This window comes from Pelmatolapia mariae, linkage group LG8 (genome assembly GCF_036321145.2).
Source record: "Pelmatolapia mariae isolate MD_Pm_ZW linkage group LG8, Pm_UMD_F_2, whole genome shotgun sequence".
NCBI classification, from domain to species: Eukaryota; Metazoa; Chordata; class Actinopteri; order Cichliformes; family Cichlidae; genus Pelmatolapia; species Pelmatolapia mariae.
Window position 1 is genome coordinate 5,372,654 of NC_086234.1, and position 24,789 is coordinate 5,397,442.

At 41.3% G+C, this 24,789-nt stretch overlaps 1 protein-coding gene across 3 annotated transcripts in view; it reads right to left on the reverse strand.

Annotated features, from left to right (window-relative positions):
- Positions 1 to 7,379: 7,379 nt before the first annotated feature.
- The window catches only part of LOC134633642 (rho GTPase-activating protein 44-like), a 94,397-nt gene continuing 76,987 nt past the window's right edge, over positions 7,380 to 24,789 (reverse strand). For 2 of the 3 annotated variants that reach the window (XM_063482562.2, XM_063482561.2), the window contains 11 exons: positions 22,332 to 22,445; positions 21,387 to 21,478; positions 21,091 to 21,271; positions 16,619 to 16,636; positions 14,280 to 14,471; positions 13,744 to 13,800; positions 12,994 to 13,527; positions 11,477 to 11,592; positions 9,528 to 9,911; positions 9,151 to 9,203; positions 7,380 to 7,490 (listed from right to left, as the gene is read on the reverse strand). In XM_063482562.2, the coding sequence (XP_063338632.1) occupies positions 9,196 to 9,203; positions 9,528 to 9,911; positions 11,477 to 11,592; positions 12,994 to 13,527; positions 13,744 to 13,800; positions 14,280 to 14,471; positions 16,619 to 16,636; positions 21,091 to 21,271; positions 21,387 to 21,478; positions 22,332 to 22,445 (1,696 nt within the window). In that variant the 3' untranslated portion in view covers positions 7,380 to 7,490; positions 9,151 to 9,195. The remainder of the gene's footprint in view (positions 7,491 to 9,150; positions 9,204 to 9,527; positions 9,912 to 11,476; positions 11,593 to 12,993; positions 13,528 to 13,743; positions 13,801 to 14,279; positions 14,472 to 16,618; positions 16,637 to 21,090; positions 21,272 to 21,386; positions 21,479 to 22,331; positions 22,446 to 24,789) is intronic. The other variant, XM_063482563.2, reaches the window with a different exon arrangement.

Consider the following 24,789-nt stretch of genomic DNA (forward strand, 5'->3'; position numbering starts at 1 on the left):
GGGCACTTCCTTGAATCTGGATTAGTTAAAACAGATTAGAAGCTTTCATGTGTGTATAAGAAGCTGGTGGTTATGCAGGTTAAGAAGGACAGTTAAGGCTTGATTATACTTTCCGCCGCTGTGTCTGCCTTGGTTTGAATGACATTGTGAAACTGATCACATGGGTTCGTCTGGACTTCTATGTGCCTCCCATCTTTTTGCGACCATAAACCTGTAGGCAGAGAATTTACTTTAAAACACAGCAGCTGCAGGTGGTGGAGTTCATGCTTGGCTGTGGTGTCTGCAGCTGTCCATGTTCCTTAAATCAAAATGGCAGATGCTGTAAAGAGGCTCCTGATGCTGTGGTGTCCCGAACACTCACAGGAAGCTGTTTTACTACAGTCAAAGGGGTCTTCATGTTTTGTCTTGAGCTCTTCTAATAAAAACGTGAAGAAAAAGTTTACCTACAAAGTTTCCAGTTTTTGTTCTATAGTTCAGCCGAAGAGTATCTTACAGGCTCCCTGAAACCGAACATCGGTGAGCGGGAGTGATATTAGAAGTTCTCTGAAATACCCCGTGAGGATTTAAATGTCCTTTTTCACTGTTGTACTTGCCTGAAATATTTTTTGCACTCCTGATATTCCAGAAAGCCTTTCTGTCATCAGTTACACCGATTTAAATGACATTTATTTGGAACAAAAAGCACAGAACATCCGAGTAATATAAAAAAAAACATTTTTAATAGTTTCAACATTCGGATGAGGATTAATTTAATTTTTTTCTCATTTTATCTTACACTGTGTTCCACTTGGTGACTGAGAGAAAGCAAGTCCAAGAAAAGGCATTTCATCTGTACTCCAAACTTTAAAGAGTCCACAGCATCACTACAGTTTGACACAAAGAACTTTTAAAAAAAAGATTCCTTGATCGATCACGTTTTCCCTTTTTGTTTTGGCCCCCGTTACTTGGAACTTTAAGTTATGCAAAGAAAAGGATGAATGGAGATGGCTGCATGCACCACAGTGTAATCTACAGACTGCGCGGGTCCATGTGACCCTACACGTCACAGTTTTTTTCTCATTTGTAGTTGATTTTAGCAGATGTTCAGTCCTCTGAAAGTGAATTATTCTGTCTTATCCTCCATGTTGTTTTGTTGTTGGTCTGTTTTGAGTCTGATGTGCTTTTCTTGATTTGCTATAGATAAAACCGGTGGAACATATGAGGATACGTGGTGAAAGCAAACAGGAAATCATGAATGATTTAAATAAACTCTTAGCAGAACTGATGGGGGAGCTTGACTCAAAAAGGTCAAAGGGCAGCACTGAATTTTCTTCTTTTCTTGCAAAGGTCGATCTATTCACTTATAAAAAATAAATACAAGCACATTTAAATAGGACCAAAGATGAGACGCATTTCATAGGCATGGTTAAAAAGCATGCTTCCGAGTTCCACACAGCACAATGTCGATATTTGATACCCCTGCACACTCTTACTCTTGAAACTATGTCACAACACACACAATCCGCCTTTATCACAACCTATGTGGTGGACATTGTCTATCAGTACATTCCACCGATGTAAAAAAAGGCCTTCGAAGTTTAGTGCTCAAAGGGCATGCTTGCAAAAGCTGCAATACTGAAAACTGTCTCTGGAATCTCTTGCCGGCTGTCTTTGCTCGACTGGGTTATTGTTAATAAAGTCGTGTTTGACGTGTTCTGTATGTACAGGCTTTGATCTGAGACCCTTTAGTACAAAAACGAAGAGCAGCACATTGTAACATAGAAACAAAGACAGGACAGACCATTCACCTCAGCACAGCCTAACTGCAACAGCAAATTTGAAAAAGAAACTTTTTTTAAAAATATTAAATTTAAATTGCTGTATTGATTCAAAATCAGCTTGAACAGCATTTCTTTTATTGCAAAAAATAAGAAGTTGGTAGATTCAAAGATCATTTGAGTACCAGGAAATTAATCTGAAACTGTTTTTATCAGTAATTAAATGGATTTTCCAAACATAACAGAGAAATCTGCTCAGAATTGACAACTTTTCTTGGTGCTAAGTGATAGAAAGCTTTCTTTTTCTACAGTTTTTGGAGGAAGCTTAATTTATAGTCCTGTGGTGAATCAGCCTATGCTAAAAGAATCAAGGCCCTGAAAATTTTAAATCCGGGCCACACATTTATATAGGTTCTTAATGTTCGGCCTGGCCAGTGTTCTTTGTGGTCTGCACAGCAACAAGCGTCCCATCAAAATGACATAGACAGGCAGACATCCACAGCACCTGCAAGCTAACAAGCTAGCCAACGAGGAAAGCAAGAAAGGGCTCGGTCTCGTAGTAATAGAGCTGCTTCATTCACTGTTATGTGCATCCAGAAAGGCTCGGCTATGGTACAGGGAAACAACACGATCAAAGATCATGATCAATCTACGTCTCATGACATGTTGACGGCTTTATGTCCACAAAGTGAGGAGGCTATATGAGTGATACATTATTAATTAAAACTACAAATTAAAAATGTCTGGACCCTCATGTGATTTCTCTTTCCTATCATGGTCCTTTAGTGACTCCCACGCCATAATGAGTGGCGTGGTTTTACATTTATACTTGTGCGCTGTTGTGTCTGCAGTGCTCTGCTGTGTTGGACTTGGAGCTGATAAATGCGGAACAACGGGAAAGAGAGAAAACTTCAGACTGTCAGAGCTGTGAAAATAGAAAAACACCACACGATTACGGTGGTAAATCAGACCCAGCGTTGCTTAATCTTACTGCTCTCATCAGCGTTGGTTCAGACTAGATCTCAGAACCAGTCACTATGAGATCACAGTGGAGCATTTAGCATCTTGACAGCCAGACATTCCTCTCAGGAGGTGGTGGAAAGCGGAAACACAGGTAAATAGAGAGCAAATAGATAAAAAGGAGCCAGAAACACCTGCCCAGCTGAATGGCAATGTGGCTCCGCAGCTACTGGATGTGTAAAAACCAACTGTTTAAAATGTCCTTGTTGGAATTACAGTCGTAATATAAAAAAAATAAACATGAATGGAGTCATTTCCCCAATATTCAATTCTATTAATTGTCAAAATGAGTTGTTTTTCAGTGTTACATTAACACTGGGTAATGAATTAGCACTGTGAGCACACTAAATGCAACTAGAGCCTATTACACGTTGGTTCACAGAGGCATTATCCTTGTAATAATCAATATACATTTTTGAGCATATTACCGCCACTGTAGGCTGTGTTGCCACAGCAGCAAGGTGGATGCCAGGCTATGCCAAAGAGGATACAGGGTCTCTACAGGTTAATGCAGCACTATAAATTAAGCTTTAGTCAGATAAAAGAAGCATCTTGATGGTTTGGATGACCTCCAGTATTTCTTTTTTGTACCAATTTAAAATTTTCTGCTTGTAAAAAAATCTGTTCTATGCAAACCGTTGTTTAACATCTGTTTTTTCTTAAATATATAACCTGTGTTGCGTTGCTGTCTGGTTCTGCTGTCTAAAAGACAGTAATGCAGCAGTTTCATGCAGAGTCTGTTTAAACCTTTCAAACTGTGATCGATGCATCACTGCAACTGCAGCACCCCACAGACACTTATTTTTATTTCTAAAGAACACACAATCACATTTCCATGAATCTCAAATATACCAGGAAATGTGCTCAAAGCTGCACGAGACGTCTTGAATTTTCACGTAGCTGCAGTGATGTGTTGCTGTTTTTTTGTTGTCTAAAATCAAATCTAAAAGTTCAAGAGGTTCATTCTGAGGTCAGAAACTGCAAAACAAGCACTAGATTTGACCTTTCAGTCTGCTGTACCATGTTAGGCTTCTGTGCGAAGTTTACTTGATGTTACTTGGTGTGAATGTAGCATTCTTGTGCTAGTTCCAGCAACATTATAATATTATACATATAGTATGGATGTTCATCATCATTTATCCTTTTCAATACAGTATTTGTATATATCTATGTATTTATATATATATATGAATTTCTCCCTTCAGTATATACAGAACAAACTGTATAGAGGCTTCGGTATTTACAAGAGTCCTGTGAGTGATATCGCGCTTTAAAGAAAGACACAGGTAGAGCAGCACAGTGACTTTGAGGCCATGTGTAGTGGATGTTCTCAGGACAAAAGGAAAGTCGTATAAATCTGGATAGGTCACAACAAAAACCCACCGCAAGGCAAATAGCAAACTACTGCTGTCGTACACAAACCTTGTTACTCCAGTTTAACTGATTATCAAGTTTCCTCTTAAACTGAACCTGCGATTCCTGAAAAGGTTTTGATGCGGCAGCAGAGCAATTCTGGTCCCACGTTTGAATACTTTAAAAAAAATTCCTCAGATTCATGTGCAGCGGAAACGACCACAGCTCCTCACACCTAGTAAAAAGTATTCAGAAATATATCTGTATAAATACTCTCATCAAAATAAACACATATACACACATATCTTTGCACTTGCCTCTGGTTCACTAAGATAGACCAAAAATATCAGCATCATCAGGCAGGGTTCCTATAAACTGTAATGTGAATGTGGCTGAAAATGACAGAAAAACTGTGCTTATTTATAAGAGACCAAGCACCTTTTTTCTGAAAGTGTCTCTAGACTGTTTTCTGGCTTTGCTACGATATGATAGGATGTTAAATGTGTCAGGGCTGTTGCTCTGAGAATGCTTTCCCAAGAATGGTTCAATATGTCAATACAAGTTTGCACTGTATGAATCCTGGAGTGTGACACAGCAGGTTCATAATCTCTAAAATCTTTGTTTTTTAGCATCTTTCCACCTGTTGTTTGCGTTCTGTGTCAGTCTTACTGGTTTCATCAGTGTTGTTTCAAACAACATCTGCTACGCTAACAGGAAACACACAAAGTTAGCAGCTGGCCGGTGCATTTAATGGAGTGTTTGGCACCTAAAGGGCCAGATATGTCTCCCTCATGAAGTGGTGGAGACCAAAAACTGAGCTAAAAAGAGAAAAAGTATAAATAAAAACAGATGAATTGAATGATATTACTTGCTAAGGGTGTACGGCAATCACACATGCCTAAATATGACTGCCTAGCAACCACTGATCGCTAAGGAAAAAGTTATATTGGCCGAATCGTTGGAGGTGAGTGATTGACGCCGGGTGAAATTGGTCACAAAGAGGGTGTTGCACCAAGAACCACCTCTGATCTAAATTATTATTGCATGGCACAAGCATGCAATTGGGTATCAGAGTGCAGTGAAGCGTATGCTACTTCCTATGTGAAAAGGAAACTGAGACTGTTTACCATCAAAGTAAAAGTCGTGCCTTACAACTGCATCCAACACCTTTAAAAACATGAAACTTTAATTTTTTACTTCAACTGTTTTGAAGGCGAATGATCTCTATTTCCACTTTGCATCCCACTTTCCACAGTTTCATTACTGCTCAGCAACCGTGGCAATCTGCAAGCAACCAAAGCAATCACAAGGTGGTCTTTGGTGCATTACCTATACCTCTTTCTGACCAATTTCACCTAGAGACTGCCAGCAATTTCTAGCAACCATTTGGCAACCAGTTGGGGAATACAAATTTTCCCTAGTGACCGGTGGGTACCATGGGATCACTGACAGGTCTTTAGGCCTGTGCAACTGGGACCTTAATCTACAGATAACTGCCAACTCAGGTGGTTTGATTATGATGCCTCCTAAGTGAAGTGTTGTCGGCATGTCTTACTGGGAGGTGACCTTGGCCCAAACCCAGGAGACGCTTTTCAGATTTGAGCTCTCGGCTGGCTTCAGAATTCCTCGGTTTCCCACCAGAACACCTGGAAATTGGGAGATCTGGGCATCTCTGCCTACCATGGCCTGAACCCAGATAGGCAGCAGAAAAATAATGGATGGGTGGATAGCAGGTCCAAAAGTGATACAATATAAAATGTTTAGGTTTGCCAAATTATTTAGCATAGTGTTTGAGGACAAGCATCGAATCGCTATCGAGCTAATGCTCTGACCAACAGTTAGTGGGAACAGCACAGCAATGAGCCCAGCAAAAGTAAAGAGAGACCAACTACATGCCAGCAAACTGCCAAGTGAACAATGCAAAATGTTTAATATTTAATAGGTTTCTGTCTAATGTCTCGTGACAAAGGAAACACACAAGAAAACCCCACAGGGCACCCCACCCACAGAGCTGGCCATTCAGAGCCTCCGCTACTGCTATGTGGATGAAGCTTATTTTATTTTTAAATTAAATAAATTTAAAAATGTGGTTATGCACTCCAGGCTTCATAGTTACAAACTTGTACATCCTTGAAACTGAAATGACGCCTAACTCGACAAAGAAAAATGAAAGATCTCATGCGGCTTTGTGTCCTGCCAAAAAATATTTCTGAGTAAACACAATTGAGTTTTTCATTTTTCATACTGGTGGACGTTTCATAAACTACAGCATGTATCTCATATACTTTATAGCTCCCTGACAGCATCAACTATATAGCTCTCCCGTGGATACAAAATATGATCTGAGTTAGATTGTTAATCGTATCATACACTCTGAAAATGTACAGTATAAACAATAAATATCCAGTGACTGATATCCTGACTGAATGCCTTGTTATAAAGAGAAAGGAGTGATTGGGCGTTTAACCGCTTCCCAACCTGCTTAGTTAACTTCTAAACATCTAAAACATTCATTCCTGTTTTTGCTCCACGACACCAACAGTGCAACATCATATAATACAATTACCACTTCACTTAACACGTCACACACACTAGCAAAACACACACGCGCGCGCTTTCCAAAACATCACACTGGCACACTCACAGTGAACGCTCAAGTTGGACTGAAATTCGGGGCCAGAGGCGTTTCAAGCCAAGAGGAGATGAACGGTGAGAGAAGGAAGTCAACAGGACAGATATACAGCACTGTGTTAGTTTGTTCTGAAATTCACTCATGAAAAGCAGCAGCAGCAGCAAAGAGCACTCATCCTCCCAGCAGCCTGTTTCCAGTCTCGTGTGAGTGAGGTTAAAGGCAATATTGCAAGTGAATCAAATAAGGCAGAAAGAAAAAGAAAACATTAAGTTAAATTAAAAAAAAAAAAAACATCCAGCCAATGCAAAATGTCAAATCTTCCCCTGACAACACTGTCGCCAAAACCGTGTGTATGTGTGTTCACCAGATTTTTTTATTTTACTGTATAGAAGTGCTTTTTTCTTTTGTACGCGCTGGCCCCTCTGGATCGAGCACAGGTGAGGCGTGATGAGGAGGTCCAGAGGTGGCCGCTGAGGCTGAAGTTAATGCAGCTGGAGAGGTGAAAGGTCAATGAATGATCGAGACGGCGCAGCAGTAGCTTGACGGAGAGGGTGGGGGAACTCGGTGGCGTCATAGCACTGTGCTCTCAGACTCTTCCTCTGAGTCCTCTTTGCTGTTGGCCGACTCCAGCTGTGCCACTGAGTTCCTGAAGGGGGAGATGTGGGTCAAGTCAAAAATACTGTCCAGTTCCATGTTAATGACGGGGATGTCCAAGTTGCAGAGGGAATCTGGCAGAGCAGAGAGAACAAGCAGAGGATAAGCAGACAGATAAAAACCATGCAAACAGAGAAAAAGATCCTTCCAGATGTGATTCATCAGCGCTGAATGATGTCACACACAGCAGACGTCCAAACCAAGGTTGGAAGCGTGAAGAAATAAATTAAAAATGCATGACAGGGATTCACAGTGTAAAAAGTGTATGTGGCTGTTGAACATCACCATTCCCTAATGGTGGGCAGGGGTGTCAAACATGAGGCCCAGGGGCCAGAATTGGCCCAGAGAAGACTCCAATCTGGCCCGTTGGATGACTTTGAAAAATGTAAGAGCTTGTGTCTGTGTGGAGCTAGCTCTGTGTAGAGGGGACAATGACACAACAAACACTAACAATCGATAAAGTTAGATCATTTTGACCAAACTAGCATTTTATGCAACGCAATTAAGATTTCCTGTCACTGAACCCTGTGGCTATTTGTCAAAATCAAAATCCTGCTGATGTACCACATGGACTTAATATATGCAGACAAAACAAAATCCAAAAAATATCTGTGCAGTTTACAAGCTCTTTTTATCCACTTCAAGCAAGCAGGCAACAAAGGGTCATGGCTTCTGAGGCAAGGCAAGTTCAGTGTACCCAGGATCTCTTTCTGTTATCTGGATTCACCCTAACGTCAACAATCAGGCTAAACCCCGGCGTGTATCAGTCTAACTATTAGAATCTGACCAGACACTTTTATCAGTAAGACTGGAAAACAATTGCTAAAAAAAACAAGGTTTAGTCTATATTAACCCACAAAAGAAAACTAAAAACTCAGACTGTAAGGCTGACAGTAAAAATTTGATGGTTTACAATCACGAGGCTCAAGGAAACATGATGCTATTTTACAGAGAACTGATTGGTCAGTAGGTGGTGACTTCATAACTGTTAATGTTTAATTTTAAACATTTTCTGCTTCGATCCAGGTTAGGTCTACGCCATGTTACCATGGTAATATACCCTAGTAAAGGCAAACAACCTACATAATACTGAAAACCCCAGGTTAGACCTGAAGTTACCTGGATAAGCTGAGCTCTCCCTTCATATATTACAGACCTTTGGTGCTTGTGCTTACCTACCTATATAATAGTATATAGGTAGGTAGAAATTTGGCTAGTATGCCATGCAGTACATGTGTACTTATATAATATATTACTATAATATTGACAGTGAAGACATCTAGTGTACAACATGTGATGGAAAACTGGTGCAGACAGGAAGTGCACTGGCTGAGGGACAGAGGTGGAGTCGGTGGGAAGCGTGAGGGGTGTGTGGGTGGGGTGACTAATGAAGCCAGGGAGAGGAGGGGCAGCTGGAGCAGGGCATTATGGGTGGGAATCCTAAGCGCGGGAGAGGTTGGGATCGGTGGACAGTCCGGTATGCACGCCCATGTAAGCCATGCATCAATCTCAGCCACCATGCAAAGGCCAACAAAATGAGTAAAAGGTGGACTGAACACAGCACCTGTATGGTCATATGAGTGAGGCTGCCGTAGAGCAGCGGATAATCTTAAACCTGCATCTACTGGCAGCTTCACTGTGTTGTGAGCATGTCAGCGGGCGGCTCCATGTTTAGGGTTTGAGGGTACCGAAGAGGAGGGGAAGGGAAGCTTTAGCACAGAAACTCCTGCTTACCCTAAAAGTCCCTCTCACACACAGAATCACACTGAACCTCTCGCCTCATACCGCTGCAGGTGAGACGATAAGAGGGGAAGAAATTACATGAAAATCATGATTAGAACCTGCAGGTGATGGAGAGGCAAACAAATGCATAATACATGACTCCTCTCCTGATGGAGAAGGACACCAAAGGATAGTCTGATGTTATCCTACATCTATCATTATTTCCAATAAATGTCATGAAAAGACCAAAAACAGTGCATATACATCCAAGTACATGAACTTAAATAATAAGAATTCATAATATTTGTCAAACTATGGCATATTATTTATAAAATCTACATATAGCAAAAAAAGTGCTTTAAAAAAAAAACGGTCAAGTTTAGCATTACCAGTGGACATGCTTTCCCCAGGAGAAAGACCGTCCAGGAGCCCTGATGAGTGCTCCAGAGGCTGGGGACTAGTGCCAGGTGTGGATGGAGGCTGAGGAGGAGGCAGGTTGGGTCTCTGCCGGGGCGGCTTGGGGGTCGGTCTGGCCTTGGTGAGAGTCCCAGCCAACGAGGGCGGAGAGGACAGAGACGGGGTGGTGACCGTCTGCAACTGACCCGGGGAGCCGATTGTGGCATATCCCTGCGGGTAGCTGAAGCCATATGGGGAGGGGGTGCTGGGAGGAGTAGGAGACAGGCTGACTGGAGACGGTTGACCTGTGGACTGGTCGGACATGGCTCCCGTTGGGCAGTAAGGGCCTTTAGGCGGGATCGGAGCCAGCTTCTTTGCTGTAGAGAGACCACCAAGAAAGAACATAAGATGATCAGGGTCTGCAATATTTCCAAAATAAAAGCCCCCGAAGGCATTTAGCAATCTGCTAGCATGTCTGTTTGTCAAATTAAAAGTGTTCAGTTTTTATAGAAATCTGCGGTGATGCTTTAAAGTACCAGATTTTCAACATAAAAGAAAAAAAAAATCTTTGACATGCCCATTTTTCCAAAGTAAAAGAAATTTGCTTTAATTTGCCAGATCTTCAATATAAAAGCTGACAGTTATATAAAAAAAGTTACCATGATAACAAATGTCTCTATATTTCTGAAATAAAAGCAACCAGTGTGCTTTAAGAATAAACAAATGTTTTGACATGCTATTTCAAAGTAAAAATCACTTTTTAGTCATAGAAATGTATCCGGATGCTTCATAGTACCAGATTTCCAACATAAAAGCTCCTTGTTAGCCACGAAAAAGTTATCAGGATGAACCAAAGTCATATTTCCAAAATAAAAGAGTTCTAGGAATTTACCAGCATAATCTGACATCTTTGTTTTTCAGTTAAAGTAATTTAAAAGAGTGTGGGAAGCTACGAAAAAGATGCCTAAATAAAACGTTTAACAGGATTATCACATTTGTATCAGTTTTACAAAATAAATGCAGTTATCAGGATTGCCAGAAATGTCAGATTTTCAAAGTACACCCCCTAGTTAGCTTTTATAACTTAGAAATATCATATTTCTAATGCGAAAGGATACATTGTCCTGGTGTGTTAGTGTGTGGTGCTAAACCAAAGTCAGTGTAATTCAAATGTTTAACATGTTCTGGCCATATTAACAAATGCACTAATGTTTCTGCATCGTGACCTTCATCAGAGCGCGACCTCTTGTCATTCTTTTCTTCTGTATGAAGCTGTTTTTTGGTCATATTTCCCACATATCAAATCATAGAAAACACAATTTCTTTCACAGGCCAACTCTGACAAGTGATGTGTGAAATCAAAGTTTAAGTGTAAAAGAGATGCTTGCCTCATCTTCAGTCTAATAAACTCTGAAGTTCCCCAGACAAATTTACCCATCAAATTGCTCATTAATTATAATACCTGCCTTAATTAAACCCTTCAATCACAAAGCATCAAGTCAAGTTTATTTCTTCAAACTAAACATCGCCCTCTTATCCTTCGAGTCTGAGGATATTTTAGCAGATAAAACTCTACTGCAGCCGTCAGTCAGTTATTATGTGGTTTTCCAAGGACCTTTTCCCCTCTTTTGTGCAGCAACCAGAGTGGAAACAATGAAGGAAAACACACTTTTGCAGATTTACATCCTCTCCACACGAGAGGTTCCACTGTAACTTAAAATGACCTAATTCACAGCACTGACTAATAGATTAGACAGATTCTTTTAGAGCCTGAGAGACAGCTAAATGAACACAGTGTGCTGCATCTTTTTTTTGCTAATGTCACAGTACTGGGCAAGGTGCAGAGTTTTTAAATCCCCAAAAGACATTACTTTTACTATTTTTACCATGTTTTTGAGACAAGCTGAGATCCCTGTCATACATGCCCAGTTAGTTGTATTACCTCTCCTCAAGGTGTGCGGACTGTGGTCAGAGAGCTGTGACTGTCCACTAGAGGTCACTGCTCCCTGGAGCCCCTTCTGTCCAATCACTGGAGACAGCTCCTTGTTCTTCAGAGTACTGAGGAGAGAGTGAAGGACAAAACACACAAACACACACATTACGATATGCTTTCTTCTGTAATTTACTAACCCTGCCTCCATAAATCTCTTTGTTTTATAAAAAATAAAAAAAGGAAAATATATGAGAGCAGCCATAATTCAAACTGTCCGGGTGACCACTGTTGCAGATGGACATGTAGCTTATACAGTTGAGCAAAAAAAGAAGGAAAGAAAATTCAAACATATCCTGACAGCTTAATAAATTTTCCTTACTCCTACAGCACAGTGTAGCCAGAATGCCAATGGGAAGAAGGTCTTAAGGTCAAAACATAACCAGTTTACTCTCTGATCGACTGAATCTCCTCAGCTACGCCTCAACACACTTTCACTCTTCAGCAAACGAGGCATGGAAGGCGACTGAAGCAGCCGGCATTCAAAGGGAACCTATTATGCCGATACGATATCTGGATTTTCATATTAAACATGGCTAAAGTTTCAAATTAATGAGGTCAGCATATGTAAAAGTAATATCTGTGATACTACTACTACTTACTTTCTGCCCTGTTTCAGCCAGTTTTTCCTGCTCTTAGCTCTGAATGATGTCAGAGAGAGTGGACAGACCACCTGCTGTTCAAATCTGTTTATAAGCGGCAGAAGATAGCAATGTTTTCTGATATTTACTAAGATGTATTTGACTATTCAATACCTCCAAACATCTCTTACAGGACTGTGACCTCATCTTTTTTAAAGGACGCTTTATGAGACTGTGGTTGTCTTTGGTTTTGTCTGACATGTGGTAGTTAGCAGTGTGTACTTCCTCCCTCTTTTAATGGTTGCTGGTAATCAGCTTGTAGATGTGTAATGCAACCTTATATAAGGGGAAAATATTTATTCTCTATCAGTGCAAATATGTATACAAAAAGCAAAATAGGTCCCCTTTAAACTCATATTAACATGTTGCTGTAAACCAAAGCAGATGTTTTTTGGGGTTTCCTTAAATATCAAACAGTGCTGTTTTGCTCCTGCATACATCATTGCCTTCGCATTCAAAATCTCACTGACTCATTAACGCTGACTTTTATAATCATTGACTGAAAGCTTTGGATTTCCTTTGTTGCCTGGCAACAGGCTCCTGAATACCCTGCTCACATGGAAAGTTATGGATTGCATACATGGCAGCAAAATTAAAGATGGATGTGATAATGGAATCCTTAAAGCGCTTTGATTTCTATAACTGGCAGCTGCAAAACAAGCGAGTTAATAGGACACAGAGTAGGGTGGCACTGAAGGGAGTTTCTTTTTTTCTTTTTAAAAAAAATCACCCCTCTCTCGTGCTTCCTTGTCCCTGCGGGGGCCTCTCCTTATTTGTGTGTGATTTGTGTTGTTAGTGGGAGTGGGTTGAGCAGGGCTCTGTATTTACCTCGTCAGCTTGGCTCCTCTCTCCCGGCTACAGGCACAGGCTGCCCATGGAGGTGGAGCAGGGAGAGGGGTGCTGGGGGTTTTCGGGGAGCCAAGGAAGAGATCGTGACGAGTGAGAACGAGCGGGGGTTTGATGTAAAGGGAGGAGCCATTCGTTTCGGACGGGGGCCCATGTGGAGCAATAGACGGGGAGGCCGGTTTGGGCAGATGCAGGGAGTTAGGTTTGGGGTTGGAGTTGACGTCAAGCTGCTGAGGGGACGGGCACAGGGAGTGAGGGAGCGGGGGCGAGCTGTACCCAGTGCGGCGGGGTGGAGGGGACGGGCCAGGGGGTACGGATTCGGGGCTGGGGGCAACGGGACGCATACCCGGAGGTGTTCGGGTGCGGAAATGGCGGTGAGGGAGCGAGTAGGAAGAGCAAGAGGAGGAGGAAGAGGAGGAAGAAGAGGAAGAGGGGTAAGGGGGAGGCGGCCTCTCCTCCTCTGGGGAGGGGTAGGCGTAACAGGAGTCCGACCAATTGGAGGATGCATCGTCTGAACTGCAATGATAGAAATATCAGTGATTCAAGCGGATGAATTCATTAGTTCTAGGACGAGGGTTGTGTGGATTTGAAACTTTAAGTTTGGTCCATAACGAGGGAAAAATCAGGGGGGAAAATCAGGTGAGGAGTAATCGTTGTTGGGACAGTGAAGTGAAGGCTCCAGGAGGGGAAGAGCACAAAGAAAACAAAATAATAAAACAGAAAATCAGCCACCTCATCCATTGCAGGCTCCTGCGACAATGGACCGTTATGCTGCTAATGATGCTCGGACTGATGGCAAAAGAAAAATAGAGATGTGATCCATGCACATGCAGCAATAAATCGTTTTCTACTGAACTGTGGATGAACCTTTCAACACATTTTGGTTAAACCCAGCTCTAAGTAGAAGTGAAATCTTCACATGATATGCAGTATCACCACTCAGGCAGAAAATTAACTCCACGCGTGACTCAGGAAGTTCAGGGGGTGAGGAGATGTTGAAATGAAAAGAAGTTCTAAATGACATGCCTCATCAGGGTGGGTTCACACAGAGGTGAGGATGAACAACAGACAAGAAAACAAGGGGTGGAGGTGGGGTGGGTGGGGGTTGGAAGGGGCAGACAGCGCAGTTCGGGTGTCATTTGCAGGGCGCGGCAGCAGACGCGGTGACGAGCGAGCAGCGGCAGCAGGTGTGTGTGCGGGCGTGGAGCAGGAGTAAAGGAGGGTGGGGAGGTGAAACAGGAGGACGGGTGGGGCCACAACTGCCTTACCTGGCTCGGTCGCTGCTAGTGGGAGGAGGGGTGGGGGAGGGGGAGGCTGAGAATTCCCCAGGCTGCTCGGGGATGAGCGCGTCAATGGGTGGGGTGGGGGGGTGCACGCTCGGTGGCGTGGACAAGGATTTACGCGTAGACGACGATCCCCTGCGCGACACCCAAGAAGTGTCCATCACCCTGACACCCATGCTGCAGTGGGACAGAGATGCACAGCCAATCAAGTCAAAGGGCGTGTTTGTGTGTGTGCAGTTCAGGGGTCAGGTTTCCACACCCAAAACACATCATCCGGGAGGGTAAAAGGGATCGGCTTTCCTGCTTCTCATTTATATCAGTGCATTTAAAAAAGCCCGACCCCAGACGAGCAGGATGGGTCGCTCAGCTTCACTGACATGATTCCCAGCATGCAACAACACACATTCTCCTGCAACATGATGGAAAATAACTAATATATATTTTAAATAACTCAACAAACAAAAAGTAGTTTGGATGAAACAGGATGTGCGTTTCTGTCCTTTTCATTTTAAGTGCAAATCAGCAGAATTAATTGATGGCTGCATGCAAGTGAAAACATCTGGGACTAAGGAAATGAGGCCAGAGCAGGACTTCGCGAAGCAGTGTGTGACATCACAGTTGCTACATCCATCTTTTGTACTATCTCCTGATGAGAACGGTATGTTGTTTCAGGGCTTCAACTTATATATAATTCAGACGGCTGGTGCTAATCCAGTGAATTCTGCAGGGTTTTAATGCATTTATCCCACTGTGGGCTTCATTCTGCTAACTGAGGAAAACAGTCATTGTCAAACTAATTAATTACACATGTACTTTCCAGTGTCATTAAGACAGAATTCATCGATCTCATATAGGTCTCTTGGCTGTCTAGAGTTTGAGGAAGATCGATGCCACACTTAAGGTTTGTCAATTCTTCTTAGGGTTTGAGGTAGTTTAACTTAATATGGCACAAAGTCTGTTGGAACAGCAGGCCCAAGGTAACCAAATCCACCCACCACTCCCTTCTTAGCTGTTATCTTCTTCTGTATAAAACCAAATGTGGTTTTATGTATTTTATATCTAAGGTGACCCTTGCCTGGAAACAAATGCCTATAGAAAAAAAAGAAAAAAATGTAATTGAATTCAAAAAATGAACGAAATCTACACAAGCCAAGCCAAGACAAACAAAATAAATAAATAAATAAAAATAAAAAGATGGATATGAAAAGATATTAAAGTGAAGCCAATGCATCAGACCTGCATTCTTTCAAATGGCCAGCAGGAGGCGACTCTTCTGGATCCAAACAGAAGTCAGATTCTATAAAAGTAAAACCTTTCCTCGCAAGTTTATGCTTTGAATCACTTTGTTTCTTAGCAAATACAACATTATTTTGTAAATTTTGGCCCTATTTAAAGTAAACTAGAGGATAAACCTTGGTACATTACCTACTGTACTTCAAAACTACGTGTGATGTCAAGGTGACTACTTTAAAGTCAATAACTGTCTCAAGTTGGATACTTTGTCTATACACTTACCATAAGTACACAAGTATACTACTACTAGTGTAGTAGTAGTGTTGTCTTAAATCGAACACAAAAGTAAACTAACTTTTCAGGGCGATGCTGCAGGTCATAAATCACTAAACCTCCTGAATTTTCCTTTGTTTAAAAGAAGTATCCTCTAATGAGTCTAAAATGCGTTTTGGACAAATGAATATTATCAAGAAAAATTCCATCACATGTAGACAGCTGACTCCGGCTGATGGAGCAGAGCTGTGCTGGAGGGCTGATCTAATTAGGAAAAGCTTTTTATTTAATTACTGAGAGGCTGCACACTGTACAGATGGTTGACCACAAGCAGCAGACGTCCCCCTACCCAATCTGCACTTAGACAATAACACAGATAATGCAAGGTCAGTAAAAAGTATAGTGTTTTACCCCAGCTAAACTAACTGGCTTCCATTTCAAACAGATTACCACAAAAACCCCTCAATTAGTACGATAAGACAAAAACAGTAACTGTAACTATGCAGTCAGGTGAGATAAGCAACAAGAGGCTATTGTATCCACAGGCTGAACGAGTCAGTCCAGTATCAGAAACTGCAAAGATGCCTCTTACTTACGTAAACAAAGAGAAACAGGCCTGTTTGTTCACGTCCCCCCACTCTGCTGAGACACTGAACTACAGGAGTCCAAATATATCATCTCACACACACCCCTATGAAGCAATACACACTCAGACACATGACAAATGAGAGACAGCTCCTTTCAACGTGCAGCTGAGACGAACAGATGATGAACAGAGTGACAAGAGGATGAGTGGAGGAAAAGGAGCTATACCGTACCTTTGTATCTTCCTAATGCTGCAGTGTTAAAACAGAGACAAGCACAGTGAGGACACGAGCAGAGACCACGAAAGACTCGTCCGCTTGGACTCGTTAATAGCATTGATATCAAAGAAGTGAAACAGGATAACACTTTAAGAGAGGAGAACAGTGAAATATTGAGGCTTTAACCATGTCGAAAACTAAGGAGGAATTTAGCTATAATCAGGTCAATGTTTCCCTGCTGGATACAGTAAAATCCCCCAAAACATGCGAGAGGTTTCCTGCAGCTGCAGTGAGTCTTTAGTAAGTGTGGTTTCTCTGCAGTGGTAGAAACACAAAGTAAAAATGACTGGCATTTTGTCTTGACATTCCTTTTTGTTGGTCTCTGATTGAGCAATAAGCATTTCTACTGATATTACCAAGCGTGTACACACAGCCTGGGAAGAAACAGGTTTTATGAAGGATCTTTCAGTGAGTTTTGCACAGACTTTCACTCCCAGTCACAACCAGCAGTGATTTAGTGTAGTTCACGATAAAGGACGTGTTTCAACAGGCAGCATTTCTGAACTCTCAACATCTGTTTTCTATAGAAATCCAGCCAGCAGTCAGACCCTTTGGCAAGTCTGTCAATGTCAATTCTCTCATCAAAATCAAGAAGTGAACAGATTTATATTACCAACACTAAATATAAGGGTGGCAGAGAAAACCTTAACAAAGATGATTTTGTAACCCATAGCAACGATTTGCTATAGGTTACAGAGACCCTAATGCAGCATCAGTCTTTCTTATCAGTTTACACGAAATGCAAATGTTATTTTGAGATTTTTGTAACAGTTTTCCTAAAAATGAACAACTTTCCCAAAAGATCCCAACAAGTCATCAAACATCAGTAGGGGTTAAAGTGGGATTTGGCAGGTGGAGGAGTCCTAAGATCTGCTGTAACAGGGCAGCAGGAGACTTAAAAAGGCATAAAATCTTTATGGATTTAACCGGCTTCATCATACAATATATATAAGCAGATGTCAGAAGAGCCATCATGGCTGCTGTCCAACCCCTGGCCAGTATGAAGCCAGTATAAAGGTGCAATTTGGAAATGTTGCTAAAGAGCATCACCAGCTTAAAGGACTTCAAGCAGTTCTTCTGGGAGCAAATCCTGCAACTCGGCAGATATCATGAAGTACCTCTATTTAGACCTCAGTAGAGTGAATGAGTCCTAAAACCTGGAAATGAGTTAGCATTTTGCACTTCTAGTTCCCTGAACTTGCAGGCAGTGGGTTCTAAAAATGTTCAGGGTTTTTTTTTTTAATGCTTTAATACATTCTGTAGTAGTTTTTGTAGCTCTGAACATTTTTTTGTTCTATTGCAAAAATTACGTAGTAAATACCTGACTCATGAATTTTGAAGCTTTTACTTCAGTCAAGCAAAATTAACATTCAGGATAATCGTGGTGCACATAGAAGCTTAGTGGTGGTGATTTAGCATTAGCGTTGCACTTCTTGTGATTGATTCAATGAATGAGTGCTTTCAATCAGGTTGTGTTGTGTAACAAAACATAAGTATCATAAGTTTTATTTTGCAGTGCGCCGAATAAGCGCACTGCAAACTAGTCTAATGGAAGCTCCACCCACCTGCTGTTCAGACCTTCTGTTTGTGTGGCTCAGCCAATCAGAAGAAGATGGGTGGAGCTTAAACTGTGAGTTTCAGACCGAGGATGAAGAGAAGGGCTGTAGCAAGGCTGAGGTAAGACAAACTACAATTATTTTGAACTGTGAATGTCATGCAAAGCTACTCCAGGAGAATCCAAAAATAAGATTACAGGGCTGGAAATGGGTGTAACAGGTCCCCTTTAAACTTACACTTTTAACATTAAGTGAATATAATGATTCTTGCTTTTTAATCCAAGCTGGGATCTAATTTGTGCTATCAGTGTCAAAGAAGAAGAATAATGTTGGGCTATTTGTCTAATCATCACCTGCTCTCCCAGAGTTGCAGAGAAGTGCCGCAAGTTTAGTATCTAAATATTAATTAACTTATTAGACTGACATAAATTAAGTAAGAAATTAAAGTGCACTCATGTCTGGTTTTGAGTGTAAAAGCAGACTTTCTTTTAGTGGAGCAACAGCCTCTGGTTCTAAGGACTGTTTCTACTGAAAGTTGAGCTCTATTGATCCGACCCACACGGTCCAGGTTTAATTAGTCGGGCTACTTGTGGCCCCTGGGCTGCAGAGCTCAGGCTCCCCCCAGGCCCTGATAAGACCATGGGTGTATTAAAGCATTAGAGAAAGACACTCAGATTCAGACAGTGAAAGAGAAAGAAAGCGACTGACTGGTTTTCAGCTAATCCCTCTTCACAGTTTGAGGATTGTCGGATTGCTCATTTCACAGACTAAATGTCAGCTCACCCTCTGTCTTTTTCTTTCTCACTTCCAGATGTCTCAGTGAGCTGCAGAGAAAAGTTTTGAGGGCAGGTCCTGTAGATAAAGAGTGAAACTGTATCGTTTTCTGTCCACCTCAGAGCGAAACTGAGCTTCTCACTGAGGTCACTTCTCACGGCAAACTTGTGTAATCGTTGGGGAATTTTCCTTCTCTTACTTCACACGTCCGACCCTGTCAGGAAGCAGTCGTGTGGAAAGTTTATGAGCCTCAATGTGGCCTTGTCTAGAAAAAATGTCTCTAGCTGTCAGTCAGCTGGATGACAGTGTACGCAGGTTACAGAGAAGACTGCTAATTAATTCAGAGACAGGTTTAAACAGGTGGAATCAGTGGAAGCTTTAGACGAGAAAGCCTATTTTTCCACTATTTCTTCTGCTTGAAGAAACTGTTTTATTTAGGGAGTCAGTCTGTGCACATATAAACCGTTTATATTTGTTTGCATTTTAAAATCATACTGCAACAGACACTCACCAGCCACTTTATTAGGCACACCTGTTTAACTGCTCATTAATGCAAATTATCTCATCAGCCAATCATATGGCAGTAACTCAATCTATGCAGGCGGGTAGAGATGCTCAAGATAATCTGCTGAAGTTCAAACCGAGTATCAAGAAGAAAGAACAAAATTGTGACTGACTGACAGAGAAGCTGGTCAGAGTATTTCAGAAACTGATGATCTTCTGGGATTTTTCCACACAACCATCTCTGGGATTTACAGAAAAAGACCAAAGACAAAAAATATCCAGTGAGCGGCACTTCTCTGGGCAAAAATGCCTCGTTGATGCAAGAGGTCAGAGGAAATCGGCTAAGTTACTCTGAGCTGATAGGGAGGCAACCATGAGGGACACAGAAGAACATCTCTGAACTCACAAAAGGTCAAACCTTGAAGCAGATTGACTCCAGCAGCAGACCACACTGAGTGCCAAGAACAGGAAACTGAGGCTACAATTTACATCAACTCATCAAAATTGGCCAATAGAAGAACAGAAAGATGTGGTCTGGTCTGAAAAGTCTTGATTTCTGTTGCATCTTTGCAGTAAACAGCACAAAAGCATGGCTCCATCCTGCAGGTCAGGCGTGGGGATATTTTATTGGCACACTTTAGGTCCCTTAGGACCAACGGAGTGTGATTTAAACACCGCATCATACCTGAGTATTGTTAATGATCATGTCCATCCCTTAATAATAGATGTCAGGTCACAAAGTTCAAATAATCTCAAACTGGTTTCTTGAACATGACAGTGAGTTGATTGTACTTAAAAGGCCTCCACAGTCACCAGATCTCAATCCAGTAGAGCACCTTTGGTGTGCGGTGGAACGGGAGATTCACATATTGGATCGGCAGAAACTGTGTGCCTCTATCATGTCAATATGGATCAAAATCTGAGGAATGGTTCCAGCACTTCGCTGAATCTATGCCTTTAAAAATGAAGACAGCGTTGCAAGAAAAAACAGGGTCCAACCGAGTAGTAGCAAGGTGTACTTAATAATGTGGCTGGTGAGTGTATATTCTGTACTAACCTACACTTTCATAACTTGCCCAAGCCAATCTTTCCAGATCTGCAGGGACTAAAAGTACATTGTAACCCTTCTATCGCTTGTTTCTAAGATTATGTGCATTCTTACTTTAGGCCTAATCCCAATACTGTTTTTAATGTGCTAAAAATGTACTGATACTTGATTTTAAGGCCGATATCAATATTTGGCGATTTAAAAATCGAATATATTTGCTATGTGCAGTTATCTATGAATCTATGACAGTACAGCTTAAAAGTAATCTCGTTCTGTGAATTATTTGTTTACGTTCTGCTTGGATCAGCTGATTGTTGTGTTTCAAACATATGCTGCCAGTGGGAAGTTGCAGAGCGCTTTCTGAAACAAATCATACAAAATCAACTCTCATAACATGCTTGAATGGTGTTTCTCTTCTTTACTTTTTAAATTTTCATCTATCAGCTGTCATAAATGCCAGTACCAATATCCGCAAATAGCTCATATCTGCCAACATATCGGTCGGGCTCTGAATTGCATCGCTAAGAGACGCAGAAGAGTCATACCCGTCCTTCTTATAAAACTCCAGCATCATGTTGTCTGTGGCGACGCTGAGCGGCCGCCGGCTCTGGTCGTTCTGCTTGCGATCCATCTGATCCATATCTGGAGACGGCATCGAGCTGTAGTTGGCGTTGTGGTTGGTGTGGACGGGGCTGCCGTAGTTTCCTGTGACATTGAACTCGATCTCTAACGAAGACAGAAGAAAACAGGAACAACTCAGTATTTTATTTTCTAAAATGCCATTTTAAGACTTCAAGAACAAACAAAGCAGGGCTGTTTCCTCTTCTTTTTCCCTCCTCACCTCCTGGGAAGAACCAGTCGGCGTGCTGGATGATGGGCTCGATGATGCCGACGATCTGTAGGGAAACTGTCGTCATCATCTCCGTGATGTTCCTGGAGCAAACGGAGAAGACAGACTTTTTTTTAATTGGTGGGGAGAAGTGTCTGTCTGTCAGTAAGAATTTCACACAGAGGGTGATTAGCACATTTTCATGATATTACCAAAGCATTAAAATGAGAAAATTAAAATCATTTCAGAACTGTGGGCTATTAAAGTACTAATTAAAAGTTAAGGGGGATGACGAGTTTGTAAGATTTACACAGAGATATAAAAGGAGATGTCCTTCACCCTATTCAAAACTGCCAAGTCATCATCTTTCTCCTAAATATATACGGTATAATAACAGCAGTCTCCTATGGATGAAGTTGTGTGTCTGCAGGCCTTTTTGTTAGTTGCAGCCCATGTTTTCGATTAAGGAAAAAGAGGAAGAGAAAATGAGCGGCAATGAGAGAATCCCTTTGAGTCCCTCCATTCGTTGTCTGCCGCCTTTAATCACCAAGTTACTGCATGAAAAAGTGATTTTAAGGGCCGAGCAGGAGGCAGTGCATGATAAAACCTGCAGCAATTACAATAAAACTAAAGTGACTTCACTCGCCTCTAATTAAATCTGGCCCTTGCTTTTGTTTGTTTAACTTCATAATTAAATTGTAACTGCAAGTCATGGTATAGAAGGTATCTCAGCACATGCATAATTCATGATGTGAAAATATTAGGATGAGATAGCAGGATGAAATAAGTGCACAATAATAATCAAATCAAACACACGGCACAACTCTTCCTCTCATCATGAGCTGATTTGTTTCCATGGTTCACTGGTACCAAGATCCAGCATTTTGTGTTCAGCTATGATCACACAGAAGAGGATAAGGTAACAAGCCACATGTATATGCATCTGCTATAACTTACCCGTCATTCTGAGTCCACAGCAGGTTGGGTCCAAGGACAATAGCAATGTTTCCAGGCGTCATCTTGTTCACATCCTGGTAGTCAGTCAGTTTGGACAGGAATTTGATTAAATACCTGTTAATTAAGGTGCAGAAAACAGATTATTCAATAAAAACAGAATTTAAATGTACATTCAACCTCTCTATTGTCTTTAAGACAGCTCATTTATTTCACTCACATGGCTGCTATCTAAACATTTAGACCATGAAACTGTTACTACTATAAATATTCTGATACACCAGCTGTCATAGGGCGAGAGGCAAACCCTGGACAGGTTGCCAGTCTGTTGCAGGGCTAACACACAGAGACAGACATCCATTCAGGCTCACATTCACACATATGGGCAATTTGAATTAATCAATTAACCTATCCCCACAAGCTGCATGTCTTTGGACGGTGGGAGGAAGCCGGAGTACCTGGAGGGAACCCATGCAAACACGGGGAGAACATGCAAACTCCACACAGAAAGACCCCGGCCTGATGGCGGAATTGAACACAGGACCTTCTTGCTGTAAGGCAACAGTGCTAACCACCGTGCCACCGTGCCGCCCGCATTTGTAAAAAATGTAAAACATAAATTAAACATTACTAAAGCAAAATTATTATTTAATCATTTAATTTAAAATAAAAACACTATTTATAAATCAACATTTTAAAATGAATTATTAATCCATTAATAAATACTTCAAAAATGAATTTCACAAAAAAAATATTGAACTCTCAATAAAAACCTCATTTCAAAAACCATTTTCAAATTCCAAAGTCACAATCTTTTTTGAAATACAATTGAAAAAAAAAGTAAATGGATTCAAAAATTAAATACTTATTTCTGGCATTTAAAATGGAAATTCTGCTCATTTGAAAATATATTTCCTCACTGCATTTCCCTTTCCTGTGAGCTCACAGATTACCTATTACGTTAGCAAATGGATAAGATTTGGTCTTAACTAGTGGATTAGCTAACAGATTATCTATTGGATTAGCTATGTCATTTCCAAAATCTCGAAGCAATCCAAATTAGCCACGAGGTGTGAAGGAGCTCACTGATTGGTTGGACAGACACCGGCTGGCTGCCTCGATTTTTCTACACTGCTGTTTTGTGCTCATAGCCTTGCAGTGCTAAGAAGTGTGTGTGCTTGTATAAAGGCACGGATATATGATGAACGAAGGGTGTGCGCCTGTGGACTCACCCTGACCACCTGTTTCAGGTAACGTGCTAACACGGCTAACGCTAGCGTCACCGCATGTTAGTGAAGAGTTAGGGGCGTGGCTGTTTTGACTGATTGGTGCTACTTGGTTGTAGTGATGGGATTTCCGACTCTTTTTAGAGAACCGACTCTTTCGGCTCGCCTCACTAAAAAGAGCCGACTCTTCCGGCTCCTAACCGCCTCTTCAGGTTGTTTTGCTGCTTTAATTAATTTATTATTAACAACAATATAAAATTATGCACAAAAGGGATTACTAATGTAAAAAAACAACAACGTGGTTTTATTTATATATGTTTATATATAAATATATACGGTGGCCCCTAGAGACAAAGCACGTACAAACTCCAGAACACATTTCTAGCGTTAACTGAACTTCCAAAACAGAGCTATCTAGAGCACTTAAATTACACAATTGAAAGCATATGTGTATTGTTTGTGTATTTATACACAAGCACTCATATATACTCAAATAATTTAAAAAAAAAAAGTTCATTTACCTGTTACTACCACACACCAAATCCGGTCGTTGGTACTTCCTGGCTTGTGTAGCCACTAGGTAACAAAAGCTTAACACTGCCCCTAGCATCCTGGAGCACTTCTGTTGTGTTTGTATGTGTTTTGGAGTTTGTACGTGCTTCAGGGTTTGTACGTGCTTCGGGGTTTGTACGTGCTTCGGGGTTTGTACGTGTTTTGGAGTTTGTATGTGCTTTGTCTCTAGGGGCCACCGTAAATATACTTTTATTTATTCACTCCACATAAAATGTAATAAATAAATCATATAATCCAAAAACCAACTATTTACATTTCAACTTTTAACTATTTAAATTTTCAGCTTTTCCCTTTTAAACAAATTTAAAGTGAAACAACACTAAACACCGCAAACCACAACACAATTAAATATAAATATGAAAAAATATGAAAACAAAAAGAAGATACACATTCTCTGTCATATGGGCCTGCATGAATAAACTTTCTGAATCCTTTATCATCCGCAACTGAAAATAGTTGTGGATGATTACTATACCTTTCTAATGTGACGTTGTTGTCCCTGGCTCTCTTTCTCTCTCTCTCCCTCCGGCTCTGTTCCTGTGCTACTGAGAGTGTAACTACTGCCCCTCCCCCCCTCTTCCCAGCGCAAAGCACAAGGCTCGTGTGCGGAGTGAAGCGGAAAAAAAGTGCGAGAGAGAGAGGGTGAGAGAAAGAAAAAAAAA